The sequence below is a fragment of the Myotis nattereri genome (genome assembly GCF_964212035.1).
Source record: "Myotis nattereri genome assembly, chromosome: 1".
Lineage (NCBI taxonomy): Eukaryota > Metazoa > Chordata > Mammalia > Chiroptera > Vespertilionidae > Myotis > Myotis nattereri.
In genome coordinates this window covers 94,954,217-94,978,857 of record NC_138075.1, presented here as the reverse complement: position 1 = coordinate 94,978,857, position 24,641 = coordinate 94,954,217, and the positions used below count along the sequence as shown (strand labels likewise).

At 39.7% G+C, this 24,641-nt stretch overlaps 1 protein-coding gene across 1 annotated transcript in view; it reads right to left on the bottom strand.

Annotated features, from left to right (window-relative positions):
- UPF2 (UPF2 regulator of nonsense mediated mRNA decay) overlaps nt 1-24,641 on the bottom strand; it is a gene marked incomplete at its 3' end in the record, with an annotated part of 119,532 nt that overhangs the window by 32,062 nt on the left and 62,829 nt on the right. The window contains exons 9-12 of the mRNA XM_081093303.1: nt 15,870-15,978; nt 9,084-9,197; nt 5,631-5,747; nt 2,005-2,190 (exon numbers count right to left, since the gene is read on the bottom strand). Of these exons, the coding sequence (XP_080949429.1) occupies nt 2,005-2,190; nt 5,631-5,747; nt 9,084-9,197; nt 15,870-15,978 (526 nt within the window). The remainder of the gene's footprint in view (nt 1-2,004; nt 2,191-5,630; nt 5,748-9,083; nt 9,198-15,869; nt 15,979-24,641) is intronic.

The window sequence follows — 24,641 nt, the reverse complement described above, 5'->3', positions numbered from 1 at the left end:
AATATACCCAATAATATAGATATGTTATTATGATAATGCAGATAAAGAACTTTTGAAATGGGAAATACTTTAGAGATCCTCTATCAGATTTTTCACGTTAGAGATTAAACATGAGATTGTTCTAATTATTGACAAATGGTATTCACATTTTTCCTCCAGCTTTCTATAATGTCCCCGTATTTCCTAGAGTTTCTAAGTCTTCAATCAAACTAACAGTATACACTCATACACTAAAGTCACTGAAAGAAATTTTCAAGGTTCACCAAAAATAAGATTTCTTTTGTGCTTCATTTAATCGAAATAATCTTAGACACTTCTTTTAAAAATCAAAAATTTCCATTAATAAATAACTAAACCCAAGGTTAATTGGTTAAAAGATCACTTAAAATGGAGACATAACCTCAAGACTGACATTACAGTGTCCTGTTTCCTCATATGTAAAAGGGGGGGATAATAAAAGCACTTACTAGTTTGTTGTGAGGATTAGACAAGTTAAAACATGTGAAGTATGTAGGAAAGTGTCTGCCACATTATAAATACCCCCAAAAAGTTAGGTATTACGATTTCAAAGACCATACTGTCAATGAGATAATTAGCAGAGCTCTACCTATCATCAAGTTCTATCCATTTTGATTCTGAAAGAATATAGATATTATTGGCAGATTGCAGAGTAGTCCTTTCATTTCTATATCCACAATCCATCTTTTAAGCACTAAATATTTTCTCATATCAGTTTCACTGGCAACGTTAATGTCATCTCAACTTCATAAGTATTCTCTATTTTTCTATATTTGATAGTCTATCAAACCATTAAATTGCAATTCTCCCTTATCAGCCCCATATAACTTATTTTCTCTATAGTCCACAAATTAATAATAAGCCTACAAAAAAAGGGATCTGCTTACAGGAAGTTTTACCAAATGATTACAATTCTAGTCAATTCTAAACAGCTATCAAAATCCTTATTGTTTCAAACAACTATTTTCCCGACTCTCTGAAAGTTGGTTTCAATTTTCAAAGCTGCACTATCATTCCTATTACCTTTTCTCCCACCCATGTATTATTTCATTTTATCCTCCCCAGATGTATTTTCTGTCCAGAAGTTAATTTCCATTACTTTATCTCCTAAAAAGAAAGAAGTTCTACATTGTAGTGTTTCAACTTGTAGAATAAACCAAGAAATGTTTTGCTCAACGTATCTTACTTAAAAGTGAGGTTTCTAGTAAGGTAACTACAGTAATTCAGTTAACAGATCAGTGGTTCTTAAACTTTTCTGGAAAGTGACTCCTGTTGAGAATCCAAAGAAAGCCACAGACCTTATCTCCAGAAAAATACAGACAGGCCCAGAATTCAAAACTATGTAATTTCAGAGGGCCATGGGCTTCCTAACACCCATTCAAGGTTAAGATCCCCTACTCTCAAGAAAAATATGTAAAGGCAAATTTAAATTTTGATGTTATATATATTTTTGAAACTCTATGTCTCATATTCAACTGACTATGTCTCATATTATGTAAAGAATATGAGACATAGAGTTTCAAAAAAAATTTAATTTAGAAGAATGGCCCTTTTAATTAAGAAGTTATCATAATAGGAAAACAAAATATTGTCCCATATATTATGTATCATCATATGAATTATTTCTTAGTGTGATTTGTATAGAGTCGATCATAATGGAACTTGGGATCTAATCCCAACTCTCCTAAACTTCACTCTTGCGACTTGAACAGCTCTGCTTTAATTTCTCCATTTACAAAATGTGAACAATGCAAAGTACCTGCATTTCTTATCTATAATTTATGGGATACTGAAGCAATTTATAAATAAACTGATCTAGGAAAACTGAAATATATGTCCCTGACCTAAAATTTCATGCACAGGCTAGAAGGAAAGTACACTGCTTTTAATACTATTATCATTAGGACGAAAACAATTTAGTTAAATATTATATAACTACCACAAATCTCACGTTGACCATTATTCCATGATTCCGTTAAGATTTACCTTCTCAGTGGTGACCTTGGAAAGATCCTTGTACAAAAGTTTCCGGATATATTCCTGTAGAGGAGGACGTTTCTTTTTCACTGTTTTTTCGGCTGGAGGTGGGTTGCAGTAGTAATATGCATTCTCTACCATTGTGACATATCTTGCATCAAGATGCATTGCTTGTTTCTTTCTCATCATTTGTTCCTAAAATAAAAAGTCTACACTTGTCAAAATACTTTCATTCTAAGATTTCTTTATTCCTACAAAACTCCTATTCTCAGTGATAAGATTTTAGGATAAAGGTCTAGAAAAAGAAAAAAAACAACCAGTCGGTACTTCTGTATTTCTAAGAGTGTGCAAGCAGACTAATTATTATGCCACTGATCATTTGTTTATAACAAATTAGCTAATAACTGCTTGGTCTTAGGCCTTTATTCAGAGAACTTTTGCTACAAATGTAATTTATAATTCTGCCAAACTACATGACCTCTGAGTATGACAAGTTTCATATATATGAGTGATTGAAATTAAGAACCAAAAATATGAATAAAGGGGTGCTGGCTGTCCCACAAACAACTGAGAGAAAAAAAATTATTCTCAGAGCTTGTGCCATTCAATACTGTACCAGACAAATCTGACATGTCTCTATAGATAAGAAAAGTAAAAGCCCCCAAGGTCTTATATCTTGTCCAGAGCATCAACTCAGAGAAGGTGATTAAAAACACAGATCTAGTCAATCATCATCTACTTTAGGCTTTCTCAATTTGACATTTTGAACTGGATAATTCTTTGCTGTGGGAGAATGGGGGCTGTCCTGTGCATTGTAGGATGTTTTTGTGCGACCTTGACCTCTACCCACGAGATGCCTGTTGAGAACCACTGACTAGCTGAAGATCTTAAAACAGCACTCCCAATTCTTAAAATAGCATCATACTAAACCAGCGGTTCTCAACCTGTGGGTCGCGACCCCTTTGGCGGTCAAACGACCCTTTCACAGGGGTCGCCTAAGACCATCCTGCATATCAGGTATTTACATTACGATTCATAACAGTAGCAACATTACAGTTATGAAGTAGCAACGAAAATAATTTTATGGTTAGGTCACAACATGAGGAACTGTATTTAAAGGGCCAGAAGGTTGAGAACCACTGTACTAAAACACTAAGATCACTGAATTTGTTCAGTCATTTAATAAACATTTTACTTAGCACTTACTATGTGCTATGCACTACTCCAGGTGCTGGAACTTACCAGTGAATAAGACAGACATGATTCCTACCTTCGTGAAACCTAACAGTGTGGCGTAAGAAGACAGAATAAACAATTCAACAAAAAAACTTACAATCTTTTACACTTGATCTTAGCCAAAAGGCCGAGAAGCGATCAATCTTTTAAATAATAATTGTAATCAGCGGTATGAAGAAAAATAATAAGGCACTAAGATGGAGAGTTATGAGAAGCCTGCTTTATACTTTAGGTAGAGGGGGTTAGGGACAGTCTCTCTAAGAAAGTGAGATCTAAGTTATGACCCAAAAGATGACAAAAGGTTGAGAAGAGCCATGGAGAGAGCATTCACAGCAGAAGCAATAGCAAGATCAGAGGCTCTGAGGCGAGAGTTGTATGTTACTGGAACTAAAAGAAGGCCATTGAGGTTGCCCACAAGAAATTGCATGAAATGAGATATGAGAGGTAGAGAGGGCTAAGTAATAACAGACGCTGCTGACATGGTAAGAACTCTGGGTTTTAAGTGTGTAGAGGGAAACTGCTGGTAAAGGACTCAGGGCTCTTTATAAATCTACTTTGTTGCTTGCCTCTCCAGTTTTATCTGCAGCTGCTTGACTAGATGCGTCTTTCTTCTCTGCCTTGAAGACTCAGATTAGTCTCTAAAATAAACACCACTTTTCCAGGAAACTTATCCTGACATACCAAGACTAGATTAAATGTCTCTTCTATCTACGCCCTATATTGCTTTTACACATGTATTCCAATTGCCTATTTACTCCTCTGTCTGAGTTAGACTCCAGGAGAGCATGGACTATCTTTTCATCTTTATACCCCATGGGTCTGACATAAGAGTTTGTATTCAGTGAATACTATGAAGCTGTTAGGGAAGATATTTCTTGGTTCATCAGTCTAGCTTAAGTACCCTCTCCCCTCTCATGAGCCCATAATGTTCTCTGCATAGCTCTATTAGTGCACTTACAACATTGTATTCGAATTAGCACTAGATATGGACCACTTTGTATACTTTGTACCACTTCTCCTAAACATGCCTGCACATAGGCCTCACAAAAACGTTAAATGATAAATAAGGTTTCTATCCAGAAAGCAAGAGAATCACTAATAAAGGCTAGCTTCTTTTGCTGTAAGAGCGGAAAAGATCCACTGAACCAAGAAAACCAGTCAGACAGAAAGGACTCTGGTTTTCAGCAATGTGACGTTCATCCATACTACCACAATTAGTAAATATTTTCCCCAGCAAAAACTAAATATTAAGGATTCAATGTTATAAATAAAAAGTAGATAATAAAAATTAAGCTTTGCTAGCATCTCTATTACAGTTTTATTTAATTAAATATATTGGGTAACATTGGTTAATAAGAACATGTTTCAATTAATACATTTTCATATGCAGTGTCTCATTTAACCTTATCAGTAGGAGCCAAAGAGGAGGAAGAATTTTCTCAATGTTACAATAAAATTTGAACTTGGAATAACTATTATATGATTAATATGATATAAACTTAAAGAGAATTTGGAAATCAATTCTATTTGATGGCCTTCACATTAATATTTTCGTTTAGGAGAAATAAATTCTCATGTTTCTTCATTTTTAAATATTATTGGCGGAGAACTCAGGTTTACAACTGGATTCTAAAAAAATAAGATACCTAGAGAAAATAACACAATCAAGACTTTTGTAACAGCAACAGTGATGTAATGACAGTGTATGCCCAGGGATTCCTAAACCAGAGCTCTCTTGAACACTAATACCAAACCGGCAAAAGGCTATCAGCAAACTGCATGAATATTACCAATAAGCATAATAACTTGATTAATAAACTTGATGGTCATTTAACCATTCTAATTAACTTACGAAATAACTTCTCTCACAAGGTAATTTTTTAGACTTATATTTTATATTTTTTAATTTTAAAATTTAATTATATATGTTGTTTATAATTTATGTATTTATGGCACGCTAACCTAACATAATAGTATTAAGAGTACCTGCTCATTTGTATCATTTATCAAAGTTATTTTTGGTTAGAAATTGTATGCATATGTGCATAACCCATGAACACAGATAATAGTGTGGTAAAGGCCTGGGGCGGGGGTGGGCAAAAAGGGGTTAATGGGGGGGGGGATATCTACATCTATAATAATTTCAACATTAAAGATTTTTTTTAAAGTTATCTTTGGTTAAACTTAATCCCCAATCACAATATTGTTAACTCACTAAGAGCCAAGCGAGAAAAATACCAACGGCTATCCAGGAATGGCAGCTCATATGTATAGGATGTTCTAGTTAAGGTAAAAAAGTTTATGTTTTTATGACAAAGCAAGCAGGCACTGGTCAACATTTTTAACCCCTGAAGTAAATCAACAACCTCAAGCTCTTGCTAGGATTCTCAAACCCTTACCAAAAGTACACTGGTCCTCAAGTGAGATTCTGGAGATCTGAAAAGAAATCTTCCACATGTTTCCAATAGGGTACATGCCATTTCAATATGGTGATGGGAAAAGTCTGATAGAAGCATCTGTAATAATAATAATGATGAAAAACCACAAAGACAATACTTCAAGCCTATTAGAGAAAAAAAACATTATATTTCTAATGTGTGTAACAATTTTAAAAATGTCAGTATAAAAAACAAAAGCTAGTCTTTTAGTTTAACAGTCCTCATCAATAGACATCTTTTGTGTTTTGCCATAAAAATCTTTTCTAAAAGCTTCAATATATTTAATGTTTTTCGTTTTAGATAGATATATGGAAATTAATATCAAAGCCCTTTCTAAATGTATTATTAAATGTCACATATTTAAACACATCACATATATAGCTTACATTCTCTAAATTATTTTGTTTTGGTTTAAATAGCATTTATTTTTAATATTCTGACTACAAAAGACTTATTGTATAAAATTTATAGACACAACACATTACCACAACATTTTGGTAGTATTTATTCACCCAATCTTTTTCTATGCATATTTTCTAAACCAAATAGATTCAGACATATCACATCCTTTGATATCTTGGTTGTTTTGACTAACATGAATATTTTTCCATGTAAATTCTGATTCTATTGGGTATAGTGCCAAATACATCAAAACTGTTAATTGTGCTGCTCAATTCTGTATATACTAGAGGCCCAGTGCACAAAAATCTGTGCACTCGTGGGGGGGGTGGGGGCCCCTCAGCCCAGCCTGTGCCCTCTCGCAGTCTGGGACCCCTCAGGGGATGACCACCTGCTGGCTTAGGTCCGCTCCCCGGGGGACTGGGCCTAAGATGGCAATCAGACATCCCCCTGGCAGTCCAGCAGCCCTCAGGGGATGTCCACTTGCCAGCGGGGAGCAGGCCTAAACTGCAGTGGGACATCCTTAACGCTGCTGAGGAGGCAGGAGAGGATCCCACCACCACTGCTGTACTGGCAGCCATCAGCCTGGCTTTTGGCTGAGCAGAGCTCCTCCCATGTGAGACACCCTGACCACCAGAGGGCAGCTTCTGCATTGAGCGTCTGCCCCTGGTGGTCAGTGTGTGTCATAGTGATCAGTCATTCCCAGTCCTTCTGCTGTTAGGGTCAGTTTGCATATTACCTGTTTACTATATAGGATAGAGAGAGGCCTGGTGCATGCGTGGGGGCTGGCTGGTTTGCCCTGAAAGGTGTCCAGGATCAGGGTGGGGGTCCCGCTGGGGTGCCTGGCCAGCCTGGGTGAGTGATGGGTGTTTGCAGGCTGGTCACACCCCCTTCAGGGTGGGGGTCCCTACTGGGGTACGTGGCCAACCTGGGTGAGGGGCTGAGGTCTGTTTTCAGGCTGGCCAAGCCCCCTGGCGATGGAAGCTCCCAGCCTCTCCTTTTTTTCTTTATTCTGGTATTTATTTACCTTCTATAATTGAAACTTTGTTGCCTTCAGTGGAGCTCAGAGCTGGCTGTGGGAAGCTTGGCTTCCTCCATCACTGGAGCAACCAAGCCTTCTGCTCGCTCCAGCTCATTGGCTGCCAGCCACCATCTTGGTTGGGTTAATTTGCATATAGTCACTCTGATTGGCTGGTGGGTGTGGCTTAAGGCATAGCGAAGGTATGGTCAATTTGCATGTTTGTCTTTTATTAGATTAGATTTCTTTTGTCAATTGTTTCTTTATATACTTTGAAGCTACATTATTAGATGTATACTGATTCAGGAAGTAACAATTTCATGTTAAAATGACCTCTTCATCACTATCAACTAACCTTCTTTATTAGTTTTTTTAAAAATATGTTTTTATTGATTTTAGAGCGGAAGGAAAGGGGCGGGGGTAAGAGAAACACTGATGTAATTGGCTGCCTCCTGCTCCCCCCTACTGGGGATCGAGCCCACAACTGAGCATGTCCACGATGGGAAATCAAACTAGTGACCTTTTGGTACATGGGACAACACTCAGCTAACTAAGCCACACAGGCCAGGGCCAACTAACCTTCTTTATTTCTAATACAGCTTCATCCCTTAAAGCAGGGGTCCTCAAACTATGGTCCGCAGGCCACATGCAAATACAAACATTGTATTTGTTCCCATTTTGTTTTTTTACTTCAAAATAAGATATGTGCAGTGTGCATAGGAATTTGTTCATAGTGTTTTTTTAACACATTGTTTGCGGGTAGTTTTTATCGCGCGCTAACAGGTGGCATGGGCCATTTTTGCTAATTTTTTGCGCAAATGGCAACGTTCAGTAAAATTACGATAACTTTGGTTTTACATATTTTTTTCAATGAAACTTTTTGTGATTTACTATAAAATTTATACTGAATTATTTTTCTTAGAATCACACTGAATGCATGGCGAGGCAGAGAATTGTGTGAAGGGATGACTCTACGCAGTTGAATAGATTACCGTTATACCTGGAAGTACATACATAATTCACCATTGTATGTGTTAGAGACCCAAATTTTGTCTTTTGGAATTCGTATATCTGCATGTTAGCATCCCTTTAGAGCAATAAAAAAGTATAAAAATAAACCTATTTATACGTTACCTGCATTCTACCACTAATCTATAAAAAACGTATTAATACGTGTCCCGCGCTCTACTACCAGTCAACGTAAAACGTATAAATACGTTTCCCGCATACAATGTGTTAAACTATAGTCCGGCCCTCCAATGGTCTAAGGGACAGTGAACTGGCCCCCTGTTTAAAAAGTTTGAGGACCCCTGCCTTAAAGGCTACTTTGTCTGATAATAATGAAACCAAGTGTCTTTTTAAAAAGTGCTTCCATGGTATATTTCCCCCATCTTTCTACCTTAGTCTTTCTGATTTTTATAAAGGGGTGGGCAAAATAGGATTACCGTTATACAAATAAATAATACAATAAATAAATAATGCAAAAAAAAAAAAAACGCTCTTTCTCATATTCTAACTGTAAACCTACTTTTGCCCAACCTTGTATTCAAGAGTATGTCTCTTATAGGTAGCATATAGTGGTGGTGGTGTATTGTGTTTTTTTTTTTTAAGCAAATGCTTTTTTAATATATATATATTTTTATTGATTTCAGACAGGAAGGGAGAGGGAGAGATAGAAGCATCAATGATGCAAGAGAATCACTGATCACCTGCCACCTGAACGCCCCACACAATGGGAATCGAGCCCGCAACCAGGACATGTGCCCTGACCAGGAATCAAACAGTGACCTCCTAGTTCATAGGTCAACCACTGAGCCAAACCGGCCGGGCTATTATTTGTTTTCTATTTTGCTCACCTGTTTAATGTTCCTTTTTACCCCCTTCTTGCCTTCCTTTGTATAAATCAAATATTTCTTAATTATTTGACTTTTTCTAGCATCTGTAACAAAAACTTTAAATTTGTCTATTAAAAATAATTCAAATAATTCAGCACTAACCTTTAAACAATGCAGTGTATCATTTTTTGTGAACATCTTAAATTTAGTTAGTTCTCCGATAAAACGAACAGTTTTGTTCTTTGTTTCAATATTGATCTGGTCCTTTTTTCGTACCTACAAATTAAAAGAGATACTGCTTAGCTAATTAACACTTTGAAATCTCTGGTAAGAACTGTTATTTTAACGAGACTGAACTCACTCTAAGTATTTTAAGTAAATTTGGTATAATTTCCTGCTATATTCAAATTGTTTTACATTAAGGCAAAATAAGCTCTGTATAACACCAGTGCCAGGATGTGCTTTGCAAAAGCAGTTCCATAGTCAAACAATGCATTTTATAAGGCTAAAAGGATCACAAAATAAGAAATCTGTTTAACTTAATTGTTTCTCAAATTTATTTGGCAACATAAATCCCCCTTTTGAAATGTTAACAATGACTAGTTAAGATTCCATTATATTACTATCATAAGGAACACACTTTAGGAGATGCTGCTTTATAAATATTGAACACCAAAAGCTCATTTAAGCAAAAATATTATTAAGGCTCAGTTACTGTATTATAGTGACAAACTATATATTGCATTTTTTATTATAAATTCATTATAATGAAATTTCCAATATAATAACTATTCTCTTGATTATCAGCAGTCACAGCCATATATTAAAGTTCAAGTCCTTTGCAAATATAACCTCCTACTTAGGCACACATTTGAAGAAATACTGAATATGACAAAATCCTATTACAGCAATACAATGTGAACAGACACCTCAAGATAAATGTAATTGGATTTAACCTCAGAATTACATTTTCATCAGAAAACCAAACCTAGTTTGGTTTCTGGTTTCTAGTTTCTAATACTAAACAAAATTATACTGAATAAAATTGACTGTTTTAGCCTTGCAATTTAGAAAAGAATACAGCCTTCATAAAGACCCTTTCACAAATACATCAGATCTAATTATTAATTTTTCTTACTTTGTGAACTCCTAGGATAGATTACAAATGTGGATCCTGAGCTAGATTTGCTGGGTTTAAATCCAAGTTCCATAATTTACTAGCTGTTATTTAAATTCTATGCCTCAATTTCCTCATTTGTGTAATGGAAATAATAAAAATAACATGCCTAGTAGGGGTGTTGTGAGTCTTAAGTGAATTGGTACATGTACAGCACACGCAAAAGTACTTACAAAGACCAAGAAGAGTCCAATAACTATTAGTTACTATTAATTTTATCTATATTTGTATATTTTTATCACTAATACATGGACATTAAATGTCTACTGAGTAAACAAATAAATAAAAATGCTTAATGTTTATGCATATATTGCAGAAATGAAATAACAAAATATCTATGGTCAGAACATCTCAGCCTTTATGGTCACTCTATGCCATTTTTTGAGGGTATATGGTCTTAGACAATTCACATAAACCCTCTGAACCCGTTGGTTCACTTGGTAAAATAGGGATAAAAATAAGGATGACGACGATGATGGTGGCGGTAATGGTAACTACACTTCACTTGATAATAAGCAAGTAATATACAGGACAAAGGATTATACAACCTTTAAAATGATGTATAAGAAGTGTTCTAAATGACACTATAAAATGTTTCTGCGTGAGAAATAAAGAATGGAAAATTGTACATACAATATAAATTCATCCATGAAAAACTACGGAGAAATAAAGGTAAAGAAAATATACTAAAATATTACTGGGATTCGCTTTTAAGTGATGAAATTATGTGGTTTTTCTGCCTTCTTTCTACTTTATATGTTTATATTTTCTAATCATGAACACTGAGCATGTGTTTATTTTAGAGTTAAAACAATATAGAAATAAAAAAAGTGTAAAAAAGCATTTCAAAAATGATACACTGATATTTATGGGGAGTAGGGCTGGGAAATACATATATGTTTTTAAAAATCTCCTTGGGTGATTCTGGATGCACAAGCTTTTAACAACTGCAGTGGAGTATCATACAATTTTAAGTATTACTGAGCATTACAGCTTTCAAAACATGTAACAGTGTATTTTCCACAATTACTCTTAAACATTATTGAGGTTAAGGAGATACAATCTCACTAACATAGCAAAATTATAGAATTTTTAAATGAAGTATTAGAAATCAATGATCTCATTCCCTCATTTTCAGATGAAAAAAAAGGCTTTTCAAAAGACTGTCACTTATAAAAAAAGACTAACTCATTCTGAATCCTCATTCAGTATTTTCCAGCCTCATTTGTTGACTCCTTTAGATCAAAAGGTATGTCAAAACACTTCTGCAAAAGTACGTACAGATGAATTAACGACGTTTAATTTTGATATATACTTTAATGTCGCATAAAATTTTACTTATATAAGTAATCATCTTTAGCAAAAATGGTGCTTACAGCTTATTTATTGACAGCTAAAACTGAGATTGAGTAACTAAATTCATATGCAATATTAATAAAAACTCTTCAGATATGTCAACATATAAAGAGAATTTCCAAGGCCTATCATTCATTATTCCCCTATAGAAAGAATACTCGCACCCCTAAACGTCATCTTAAGTAGACATAATACTTTCTATTCACCATAACTTGCTCATTTTGTTTTATATAAACTTTATTTTTGTAATAACTCAAGTAATTTTTTGGAAAATGTACTATAGGCTAAACACTAAGTAGGCACTAAATCTATAAGTACATTTTCCTTTTAAAAAAACATTTATTCTGTGGACCACTAATCTACAAAGTAAGATAGGCAAGACTCTTGATCTACTAGGGCAGGGGTAGGCAAACTTTTTGACTCGAGGGCCACAATGGGTTCTGAAACTGGACAGGAGGGCCGGAACAAAAGCATGGATGGAGTGTTTGTGTGAACTAATATAAATTCAAAGTAAACATCATTACATAAAAGGGTACGGTCTTTTTTTTCAATAGTTTTATTCATTTCAAACGGGCCGGATCCGGCCCACGGGCCGTAGTTTGCCCACGGCTGTACTAGGGTATGGGGTATTAGAACTTCTATTTATGTTTTTGTTTTTATATAATAATTTTCAGTGTACTTTTATATGATTTAGAAAGTACATAAAATATTTGGTACAATTGTAAAGGCATACTAATTTATAAATAAATAGGCCTATATTGGAATATGTGGTTAACTTATTTTACCGAGAGGCTTACTTGAAACGCTGAGAGAACACTAATTTTAAAAATGTCAATCAGTTACAAACAACAGTGTGGTGATTACAGGGGTGGAGGTGGAATAGGGTATAGGGGAGATTAATGGTGATGGTAAAAAATTTAAATTTTTAAAAAATGTCAATCAGTGAGGCTGATATGTTTATATTTATGTAAAAGTTGTCCCCTCGTTATCAAAGAAGTAGACTCTGCTAAAAATTTAGATAATTAGAAAAGAAAAAATATTTCTCACTATTCAAAGACAGTCACTGCTAACATATTGATAATACATTTTAACGTAACTGTAAGTTTATTATGTGCAAGATTTTATAGCTTGCTTCCCCCCCCCCCCCCCCCCCCCCGCCCAAAAGTGCTTTCTCTATGAGATGAAAACTTTTTGGTAAATACCACTTTCAATGGCTCTATATCATTTTCTTAATCCATTGTTTGGCTTTTATGTTATTTTCTGTTTTCTTTTTCCTATTACAATTCATAATGTGAATACAGCGTTGGGGGTATATAGAATTTTTAGGACAGATTCCCAGAGTTGTCCAATGTATGAATGCCTTTCAGGATTTTGAAACATATTGCCAAATTCAGTCTCCAAATTTCTATCATAGTATATGTGAATGGTTTCATTTCTATTAGCTTTACTACTCTACTAGTCAAATTAGCAAATCTGTTGTTTTAACTAGAATACTAGAATTTCTTTGACTACTATATGTTTTTCATACAGTTTTGCTAACCAGCTTTATTTCTCAGGTGAGTTTCTTAAGCTAGGTCAAATAAAATCAGATGTGATAATACGATGGAGCTAGGTAGAAGGCAGAGATGGGGACACCTTGTTTAAAAGCTATTATCATATTTCAAGCTCTGGAAAATGAAAAGCAGTGGCAGTGGGTATGAAAAGGAGACCATAAATTTGAGGGGGTGTTTTAGAAAATAGTATCAACGGAATTTGGTGACCACTAGCTCCTAAATGTCAGAGGGGCAAAAACAGAGGTATTTCTCTTAGTGATCAGATAAAATATATCACAAATTTACAGGGAGAATATAGAAGTTGATATAAGGAAGAGAAGGATAAAGACATTTTTTAGAAGAAATTAATGAGTTTATGAACATATTTAGCTAGACGTACATGAGAACTTACTAAGCACCAGGAGAGAGGTTCTGGCAAGAGATATGTATTGGAGGTTGCTGGGAAATAGATGTTAACTGAACCCCAGGTAAAATGTGTTCCGTCAAAAAGGAGGGTGAAGGAAGAAAGTCTGGGGAACACCAACACATAAACTCAGCTGGAAAAAAGAGCAAAGGACATTGAGAATGGTAGTCATTAAGTAAGAACTAGGAGAAAGTGGTGGCAGAGAAGAATTATTATTATAATGATATCTATGCCCCGGCACTGTGGGATCAACTTTATATGCATTATCTCATTTAATCCATAAAAAACAATGTTTTAAAAGATACAACTATTATCCCCATTTAATAGGCAAGGAAACTGGGGTTTCAAACACTTAGTAACTTGGCCAAAGTTACAACACTAGCAAGTGGTAGAGCCAGAATGACAGTTTCCTAAAAAGCAGAAGAGTCCAGCAGTTTAGAATTTGCAGAGATATTGACTAACATAAGGCAATTAGGAAGACACTGGTGGTCTCTGCCAGGGTGCTATGATAGAACAAAGGATAAATGTCAGTAGAAGAGACAAGTATACTTTAAAAAACTTGAACAAGAAGGAAATGAAAGAGAATGGGGGGAGGGGATTGTTTAAGTTTACTTGTTGCTATTATTTTATTTTCATTTAAGGATATTAGTGTTAAGCATATTTATAGCCTAATAAAAAGTCATTGGCAAAGTGTGCAGATTTGGGGGTAGGGAACAAACAGATCTTAGAAAAAGTAGGTGTTTCTTCTCTCCTCCCTTCACCCCTAAGAGCAGTAGTTACCAAAGTATATTCCTAACACTGATATTCTTCTAGTAACAAAAAAATGCCAGTTCCTTAAACTCTCTTCCCAATTTTTAAAGGTGAGAGGGAAAGCATACATTAATAGAATTTTCTTAATTTTAAGTTTCTCACCAAAAGCACTAATTATGCTTGGTGTAGCAACTTGCATTTTAATTTTGAATTTAGTTAAGGGTGTATGCATATAACTCAATAAAATACAATCTTACTATCTGCTAATAAAAGTTTCATATTTGCATGATGAGATTAAATATATCAACAAGAATATCATGAATTCTGATGCATCTGTCCCTGAACTAGCAGCATTTATCAAAGTGTGTTCTCTGAGCGACTACCTATTTAACCCCCTCCAGAAGGGTCACAATGCACATTACCCTATCAAAGCTTTCAGACTTCTTATAATAAAACAAAACTAAAATAATTTTACTTTCTTGATCTCAGTGCTTCCAAACTTCTTTAAACATAGAAACGTGCCATTACTTAATACTATGAAAATCTCAAATATACTTTAGCAGAAGCGGCCCAGAAAAATCTTAACTACAAATATCATATTAACAGATTAACACCTAGAACAAGAAGCCCATCACTAACACTCCTTCCTCTGAACTCAAGGCAATGACTCTCAAAGAGTCATTTGGCAGTTAAACATGCAATTCCTTACAATATCGAATATATTTAGGGTTTACATTTTTATTTCTCTCTTGCTTCTGTGAGTGCTTAATCTTACTATCTGCTTAATCTCCCCAACTACAGGTAAGATTCCAGACCTCGGGAATTGTTCTCTAAGTGCTCAGCAATAGTGAATTGTGTAAAGCAAGTGCAATAAAAAGTGCATACTGCGCATAGCAAACATTTATTTGCATTCCAAGTAACTCACTATAAAGCTAAATTTTGCAAACACAATTTTTCCATTGGCTAACAACATAAACACTTGAATTTCACGTCTTTTCAAAGCCTACCAATGCTCACTTTCAGTCACCCCTAACATATCATTTTACTCTTTTCAGGACTATATTTATTTGTAACTTTATCACCTCCACAAGATGACTAGGTAATATGGGTTTTGAAGAACCACTAACTGGCAGTCTGTTAAGATTCCTGGGACCAGAAAGGGAAGGAAGGTGTCTGCTAACAGGTCCCTAGTACTTTACCAGGGTACTTTTTAAAGAATTCACCAAGGTAAAGATTCTTAAGGCAAGAATCAATAAAAACATGGGCTACAACAGCATTCACTGAAATCACATCCTCTGTGGAACCTCATATGCCCCAAATATTTGAACCCCCAATACCTAAACAGGCATCGTCTAGGCACTGTGCCCTGACTGGTAATGGCCAATCCTATGTTTCTTCTGGGAACACCAATGAGGCCTGCTGGCTCCCTCTTTACTTTACAAAATCAAAAGGGGCAGTACCTACAATGGAGAAATAAGAAAGCAGCAGCAGCCCAACCCCAAATTGTAATATCACTTAATCATTTCAGGCTTTGTTGAGTAAATTTATATTTAAAAAATTTAGACTTAGATTCTGAATTGTTAGGCCACTATCAAATTTCAAAAATATGCTTACCAATAATAAATCATATTCTTAAACTAAAGAATCCTCACTCAACTTTTAAGTATATGTATCTAAGTAAATTATAAAATAAATGCTTAAATACATACATGAAATCTGAAATCCCCCCTCAGCATGGAACAAAGATCCTCTGCTACATCAGACATGCAGGGATGCAATGTAGCAACCAATCTTGCATAAAATGGTAGCAAATCCAACCTGCAAAAGTTATATGTGATATGTGTAAAAAGGAAGACAGAAGAAATAATTCATTAAAAAATTTAAACTTCCTGAGATATATTCACAAATTAATGGTTAAAAAACTAATAATCATACAGACATTCTTATTTATTGTCATCATAATGAAGTACACAGAAATTCAATTTGCTTTGTGAAAACTTATTAACAATATGGTATTTTCCACCCAGTGCTTTAATCACATATTTGCAATTTTACTTAGTATGCAATTTTAATAGAATATCAAGTGAAGAAAATACTTAGGCTAAATTTTTAATCACATAATTACTAAGTAAACAAAGTTAACCTAAATAGTGCCAAGCAGAATCCTTTTAAACCATTTTCTTTACTTATCCATTGATAAGTTATTTGGAAACCTCAATGTCTAAAGTAAAAGTGTAACCAATAATCCAAAAGGCATCTAAGGGTCAAAATCACATCACAACCCACATAATAACTTACGCATTTTAATCACTATAGAACCCTCTCAGATTCTCATGCAGTGCCTATTTACTCTTACCTTAGACAATAAATGGCAAATACGTGATTACCAGTGCTGCCACCCCATTTTATTATCAAAGCACTTTCTCATCAAACTTGGATGCAGCTCCAGAATCCTGCTTAACACAACATTACAGGCAACTACTACCAATCAAAATCAACACATCAGCTAAAATTTACTTTTCATTCCTGCCATAGACATTATTTTATAAAACTTGATTTTCCAATGAATCAACATTCACTAGATTAGGCACTGAAAATGAGAAGCAACGAGAAACTAATCTACACTAATAAAAGAGAAAAATGGTAATTGGCGTACGGCGATACCTTTTTCATTGGCTAATCAGGGCTATATGCAAAGTAACTGCCAACTAAGATTGGCAGTTAACTGCCAACAAGATGGCGGCTAATTTGCATATGTAGGCACAATGCAGGGAGGCGAAAGGGAAAGCAGGAAGAAGCCCCCTGCCACTGACAGTGATCGGAAACCCAGCGGGGAGCTAAGAGCTGGGGGGCAGGGCAAAGGCGGCCCTGGGGCCACCTTTGCCCTGCCCCCCAGCCATGATCGGAGAATCAGGCGCCTTTGCCGCCCTGGCCAGTGATAGCAGGAAGTAGGGGTGGAGCCAGTGATGGGAGCTGGGCACGGTCGAAGCTGGCAGTCCCAGGAGCTAGGGGTCCCTTGCCTGGGCCTAAAGCGAAGCCCACGATCGCGGCGCCCCCCGCTGCCACTGCAGGTCCCCGCTGCCTGGGCCGGACGCCTCGGCCAGAGGCGTTAGGCCTGGGCAGGGGCGGAGCCTGCAACCGCGGGGAGCTGGGGGTCCCCTGCCCAGGCCTGACACCTCTGCCGGAGGCCTCAGGCCTGGTCAAGGGGCCGATCCGGTGATTGGTGATCGGAGGGTGATGAGGGTCAACTCCTCTGGCCGAGGCATCAGGCCTGGGCGGGGGGCGGAGCCGGGGATTGGGGGGATATGATGGTCCCCTTGCCCAGGCCTGAAGGCTGGGTCAGAGGCGTCAGGCTTGGGCGGGGGGTGGAGCAAGCGATCAGAGAGAGATGGGGGTCCCCTGCCCAGGCATGATTCCTGGGCCAGAGGCCTCAGGCCTGGGCGGGGGCCAGAGCCAGTGATCGGGGGGAGATGGGAGTCCCCTGTCCAAGCCTGACACCTCTGGCGGAGGTGTCAGGCCTGGGCAAGGGGCCGATCAGGCGATCGGAGGGTGATGGGAGTCAACGACTGAGGGCTCCCAGTATGTGAGAGGGGGCAGGCTGGGCTGAAGGACACTCTCCCTCCCCCCCCCCCACACACCCAGTGCACGAATTTCGTGCACCGGGCCCCTAGTCCTATATAATAAAGGCTTAATATGCTAAGTGCCCATTCAGCTGTTCAACCAATCAAAGTGTAATATGCTAATGATATGCTAAGGCTGCTCAACCGCTCGCTATGACATGCACTGACCACCAGGCGGCAGACGCACCGACCAGTAGGTTAGCTTGCTGCTGGGGTCTGGCCAACTGGGACTGAGCAAAACAGGCTGGACACACCCTGGAGCCCTCCTTCCATGGTCCCTCCCTGGCCAACCTCCCTCTTCTCTCCCCAGCTCTAATCATGCACCGGCGGAGTCCTCCAGCCTGGCCTGTGCTCTCTCACAATCCGAGACTCCTTGGGGGATGTCAGAGAGCCGGTTTCAGCCCAATTCTGCAGGCTAGGCCGAGGGACCCCAATGGTGCATGAATTCATGTACTGGGCTGGGCCTCTAGTAAATAAATAAATAATTAGATAAACAAACAGCTGCACTGACAGCAGGAAGTAATGGGAGCTGACAGTGAAGGAAGCTAAAAACTATAAAAATTCAACAAAAGAGCCCCAAAATGACAACAGCCTAAAGCCACTTAGACCACAAACAAATAATCCTATGTTGTAATTATCATGGAATCTATCACTATAGAATACTACATGAAAATGGTTTGATCATCAAAGAAAAGTCTGAATAACATGAAAGGCTTAGAATTAGATCTCGAAAACTCCCAGCATGGACAGATGAAGCCTTAGCTGGAAGAAGGGACATAGTGAAGGAAGAAAGACTGCATATAAAATTTGAAAGGTGAATACTCTGGTTTCTCTTCATATCGCATAGCACTTTTGCCTTTTACTAAAGATTTCTGTGGGGAGGAATAGTTAAAAAAAATTTGGGGGGGGAGATGGGGTCAAGAAAAGTAAAGTGCTCAAATTAATGCCTAAAAGCCTCAAAAACTTTATATTTCTTTTACCATTATAATTTATTTTAAAAATTAACATTTATTTAATTCTTACTAATCTGCCAGGTCCTGTCTTAGGCATCTAACACACATTATTTAACTTGTTCATTCTATGAGGTGGACATTATTAATTACTATTTCAGAAGGAAACAGGTGTTGAAAGAAGTAAACAACATGGTGACTTTGCAGTAGGTAACTCAAAGTTAAATACATCATAAGAAACAATGAAAAATACAATCCATTATGTAAAAATCTGAATCAAAACTTTTTTTTAAATATATTTTATTCATTTTTTTACAGAGAGGAAGGGAGAGGGATAGACAGAAACATCGATGACAGAGAAACATCGATCAGCTGCCTCCTGCACACTCCTACAGGAGATGTGCCCACAACCAAGGTACATGCCCTTGACCGGAATTGAACCTGGGATCCTTGAGTCCGCAGGCTGACCCTCTATCCACTGAGCCAAACTGGTGAGGGCTGAATCAAAACATTTAATGGTGAATTCTAGTTAAAATGTTTTCTAAAAATTATTTTAAAAGTTTTATCAATTTATGAGGTCACATAAGTACTATTTGAGAGATTTATAACCCAAGTCTCCCAACTCCTAGCACATTGCTCTTGTCACACAAAATGCACACATGTGGGTCACATTACTCCTTGATATTACAGAAATGAGATATTATTATAAGATACTCTCATAAATATGTAATCATTTTCTGAATGTCTACTGCTGCTGCTGCTGCAAAAAAAGCCTGAGGCAAACATTTACTTTTCTTGAATAAAGAGAATCATACTAATACCAAATTTACTTCCTAAATTTTCAAACTTTAGTGAGAATACCGTATTTTAACATATTCTATCTGTTAGAATATTAGGTTTTACTTTTTTTCTTTTTCACATAATCAATTGCCAAATACAAATACAGGACTTTAAATGTATGCTTAGGTTCATTGCTTCCAACTGCCACAACTACAGATAAGAAAAATTAAAATGACTTAAAGTCATGGGATAACAAAGAGCAATGCACTAGGAGTTAGGAGACTTAGATTCTAAATCTCTCAAATAGTACTTCTGTGACCTCATAAACTGATCTGACTTCATCTACTATTGTCTCCTGCTCACTACTCTCACCAGCCCCTCACTAATTCTCAACACAGCAGGGAAGCCCTTACCTTGGAGTCTTCACACTGGCTGTTCTCACTTAGTGGCAGTACAGCTGTAATTCCCCAATATCTGTTCATGCTGCTTACTTCCCTAGAAAGCAAGTCAGCCCTAATAACACCTCCTCATTGAGACCCATTGTGAATGCTCCCTTGAAACTGTAAATCCACCCAACCCAATCCCAGTACCCCGCACTGCTTTTTAAAAATAAAACTTACCACCTTCTAACATCCTATCTAATAAAAGAGAAACATGGTAATTGGTGTACGAACGCTACCCTTCCCACTGGCTAATCAGGGCAATATGCAAATTAACGGCCAGCCAAGATGGCGGCCGGCAGCCAGGCAGCTTGAAACTAACATGAGGCTTGCTTGCTTCAGTGACGGAGGACTCCAACGTTTCCCGCCTGCCGCTGCAGGCCTCTGAGCTGCAACTCTACGCAACTAAATAACAAATATAGAAGCTAAACAAAACCCCCGAAACCTGCTTTAGTCCAACGGGCTTCAGCCAGTAGGATCCCAACATTGTAAGCAAAGGCCAGAAACCTACTTTCAGCGGCAGAGGCCTAAGAGCTGGAGCCAAACCTCAAAGCTAAAGCTGGCCCAGAATAAAAAAAAAAAAAAAGAAACAAAGGAGCAGTTGGGAGCTTCAGTCACCCCCAGCCTAAAAACAGCCCTCAGTCCCTCACCCAGACTGGCCAGGCACCCCAGTGGGGACCCCCACCCCGAAGGGTGTGTGACCAGCTGCAAACAGCCATCATCCCCTCACCCAGGCTGGCCAGGCACCCCAGTGGGGACCCCCACCCTGATCCAGGACACCCTTCACGGCAAACCAGCCGGCAAACACCAATGCACCAGGCCTCTACCCTATATAGTAAAAGGGTAATATGCCTCCCAGCACCGGGATCAGCGGAGCCGTGAGGCTTCCCGGCACCGGGATCAGTGTGACAGGGGCCAGCGCCCAAACCCCCTGATCGCCCTGCGGCTTTATGTGTGACAGGGGGTAAGGCCACAACCTCCCTATCCACGCTGCTCTGTTCGTGACAGGTGAAGGCACCCCAACCCACTGATCGGCCCTGCTCTGTGCGTGACAGGGAGGAGCTCCTCAAACCCATGATCGGCCCTGCTCTGTGCGTGACAGGGGGCGGCGCCCCAACCTCCCCATCGGCCCTGCTCTGAGCCCGACCAGGGGCTGCACCTAGGGACTGGGCCTGCCCTCTGCCACCCAGGAGCAGGCCTAAGCCAGCAGGTCGTTAACTCCCGAGGGGTCCCAGACTGCGAGAGGGCACAGGCAGGGCTGAGGGACCTCCCCCCCCCCCCCCCGAGTGCACAAATTTTTGTGCACCGGGCCTCTAGTTTATATATATAAAAGACTAAGCAACCGCTCAACCGGTACCTATGACACGCACTGACCTGTGGACAGACGCTCAACACACAGGCATGAAAACATGGAACAGACCGATGAATCTCAAAGGGAAAGGCGGGGAGACGGGGCGGGAAGAGATTAACCAAAGATCTTATATACATACTAGAGGCCCAGTACAGGGATTCATATACGGGTGGGGTCCCTCAGCCTGGCCTGCGGGGATCCGGCCGAACCCATACACTGGACCTCCAACATCTCCTGAGGGGTCCCAGATTGCGAGAGGGCACAGACCAAGCCAAGGGACCCCACTGGCACACAGGGCCTGTAGTATTACATAATTTACTTACTTGTTATGTTTATTGTTATCTTGTTTGTCACCCTTCCCCATTAGAATGTAAGCTCCATGGGAGACAGTTTATCAGCTCTCAAAACAGTGCCTAGATCAGTGATGGCGAACCTTTTGAGCTCGGCGTGTCAGCATTTTGAAAAACCCTAAATTAACTCTGGTGCCGTGTCACACATAGAAATTTTTTGATATTTGCAACCATAGTAAAACAAAGACGTTTTTGATATTTATTTTATACTAGAGGCCCGGTGCACAAAAATTTGTGCACTCGGGGGGGAGGGGGAGGGTCCCTCAGCCCGGCCTGTGCCCTCTCGCAGTCTGGGACCCCTCGGGAGATAACGACCTGCTGGCTTAGGCCTGCTCCCGGGTGGCAGAGGGCAGGCCTAATCCCTAGGTGCAGCCCCTGGTCGGGCTCAGAGCAGGGCCGATTGGGGAGTTGGGGCGCCGCCCCCTGTCACGCACAGAGCAGGGTCGATGGGGAGGTTGTGGCGCCACCCCGTCACGCACAGAGCATGGCCAATCAGGGGGTTGGGGCACTGTACCCTGTCACGCACAGAGCAGGGTCTATCAGGGGGTTGGGGAGCTCCCCCCGTCACCCACAGAGTAGGGCCCATCAGGGGGTTGAGGAGCCCCCCCATGTCACTTACAGAGTAGGGCCGATAGGGGAGCTGGGGCACTGCCCCGTCACGCACAGAGCAGGGCCCATCCGGGGGGTTGGGGCTCCGTACCCTGTCATGCACAGAGCAGGGCCCATCAGGGGGTTGAGGAGCTCCCTCCTGTCACTCACAGAGTAGGGCCGATAGGGGAGCTGGGGCACCGCACCCTGTCACACACAGAGCAGGACCGATCAGGGGGTTGGGGCGCCGCCACTCTCATACTCAGGGCAGGGCCGACGGGGAGGTTATGGCTCTACCCCATCACACACAGAGCAGGGCCCGTGGGGGGGGAGGGGGGGGCAGGGGAGGGGGTTGGGGCACCGCCCTCTATCACCCACAGAGCAGGGCCGATCAGGGGGTTGGGACGCCGCCACTCTCACACTCACGGCAGGGCCGATGGGGAGGTTATGGCTCTACCCCATCACACACAGAGCAGGGCCCGTGGGGTGGGGGGTTGGGGCGCCACACCCGGTCACACACAGAGCCACAGGGCGATCAGGGGGTTGGGGAGATCCCCCCTATCAGGCACAGAACAGGGCCGATCAGGGGGTTGGGGCGCCTTCCCCTGTCAGGAACAGAGCAGGGCCGATAGGAAGGTTGTGGCCCCGCCCCCTGTCACACACAGAGCCACAGGGCAATCACGGGGTTTGGGCGCTGCCCCCTGTCACGCTGATCCCGGTGCCGGGAGTCCTCACGGCTCCGCTGATCCTGGTGCTGGGAGGCATATTACCATTTACTATATAGGGTAGAGGCCTGGTGCATGGGTGGGGGCTGGCTGGTTTGCCGTGAAGGGTGTCCTGGATCAGGGTGGGGGTCCCCACTGGGGTGCCTGGCCAGTCTGGGTTAGGGGCTGAGGGCTGTTTTCAGGCTGTGACTGAAGCTCCCAACTGCTCCTTTTTTTCTTTTTGTATTCTGGGCCAGCTTTAGCCTGGCTCCAGCTCTGAGGCTTCCGCTTCTGAAAGCAGGTATCTGGTTTGTTTCGGTTCTACAATCGAAACTCTGTATCAACTCCAGCTCTGAGATCCCACCTCCCTGAAAGCTGGTTTCTGGGGGGTTTTTTTAGCTTCTATTTGTTACTATGTTTCTTAAAAGGCAGGCTGAGAGGCCGGCAAGGCAGGCGGGGAACTTGCAGTCCTCCGTCACTGAAGCAAGCAAGCCTCATGTTCAGTTTAAGCTTCCTGGCTGCTGACCGCCATCTTGGCTGACAGTTAATTTGCATATTGCCCCTGATTAGCCAATGGGAAGGGTAGCGGTCGTACGCCAATTACCATGTTTCTCTTTTATTAGATAAGGATATTTAAATGCCATTTAACAAAGAAAAGTCAACCAAAAACATGAGTTCGTGTGTCACCTCTGACACGCATGTCATAGGTTCGCCATCACTTGCCTAGATCATAGCAGGTGCTTAATAGACACTTGTTAGATAAATGAATGTCTCTGGTATCTCACAATTAAGTGTATTGTTAACTTTAGTCTATTCTTCACTATATTATAAAACTTCATCCTATCTTTACAAGAATATTAAACTTGATCAAGTTTCATATGTTATCAAATAAAAGCTCATTTATCAAATACCTTTTATGCAATTAATGAAATAATCATAGGCCCTGACCAAGTAGCTCAGTTGGTTAGAGCGTGTGTCATCCTGATATGCCAAAGTTGCAAGTTCAATCCCTGGTCAGAGCACATACAAGAATCAACCAATAAATCAATAAATCAGTGCAACAACAAACTGATGTTTCTCTCTCTCAAAATCAATACAAAAAAAATTTTTTTAATAGAATAGTCATACAGTTCTCACTACTGATATTATATATATTAATAGGTTTCCTATTTAAATATCTTTTCATTCCTAAGGTCAATCCTCTTTGATCACTATATATATGTATGTGTATATATATATATATATATACTTATTGACTTTAATCCTCATGTGAGGATATGTTTTCATTGGTTTTAGAGAGAAAAGAGAAAAAATTGATGTGAGAGAAACACTGACTGCCTCCCGTACGCACTTGATCCAGGATCAAACCCACAAGCTAAGTATATGCCCTGACCTGGAATTGAAACTGCAACCTGTTGGTGTACAGCTGATGATCTCACCAACTGAGCCACTGGGTCAAGACTAGATTTTTATTTTTAATATACTATTAAATGTTAGTGGTTTACTTAGGATTTGTATAACAAAATTCAAAACTGAGGTTGGTCAATACTTTTAACTTCCTGGCTCTTTTTTTGTTATAAATTTTGCCTGTTTCTTCCTATTATAATACTAGCGGCCCGGTGCACGAAATTCGTGCACTGGGTGTGTGTGTGGGGGGAGTGTCCCTCAGCCCAGCCTGCCCCCTCTCACATACTGGGA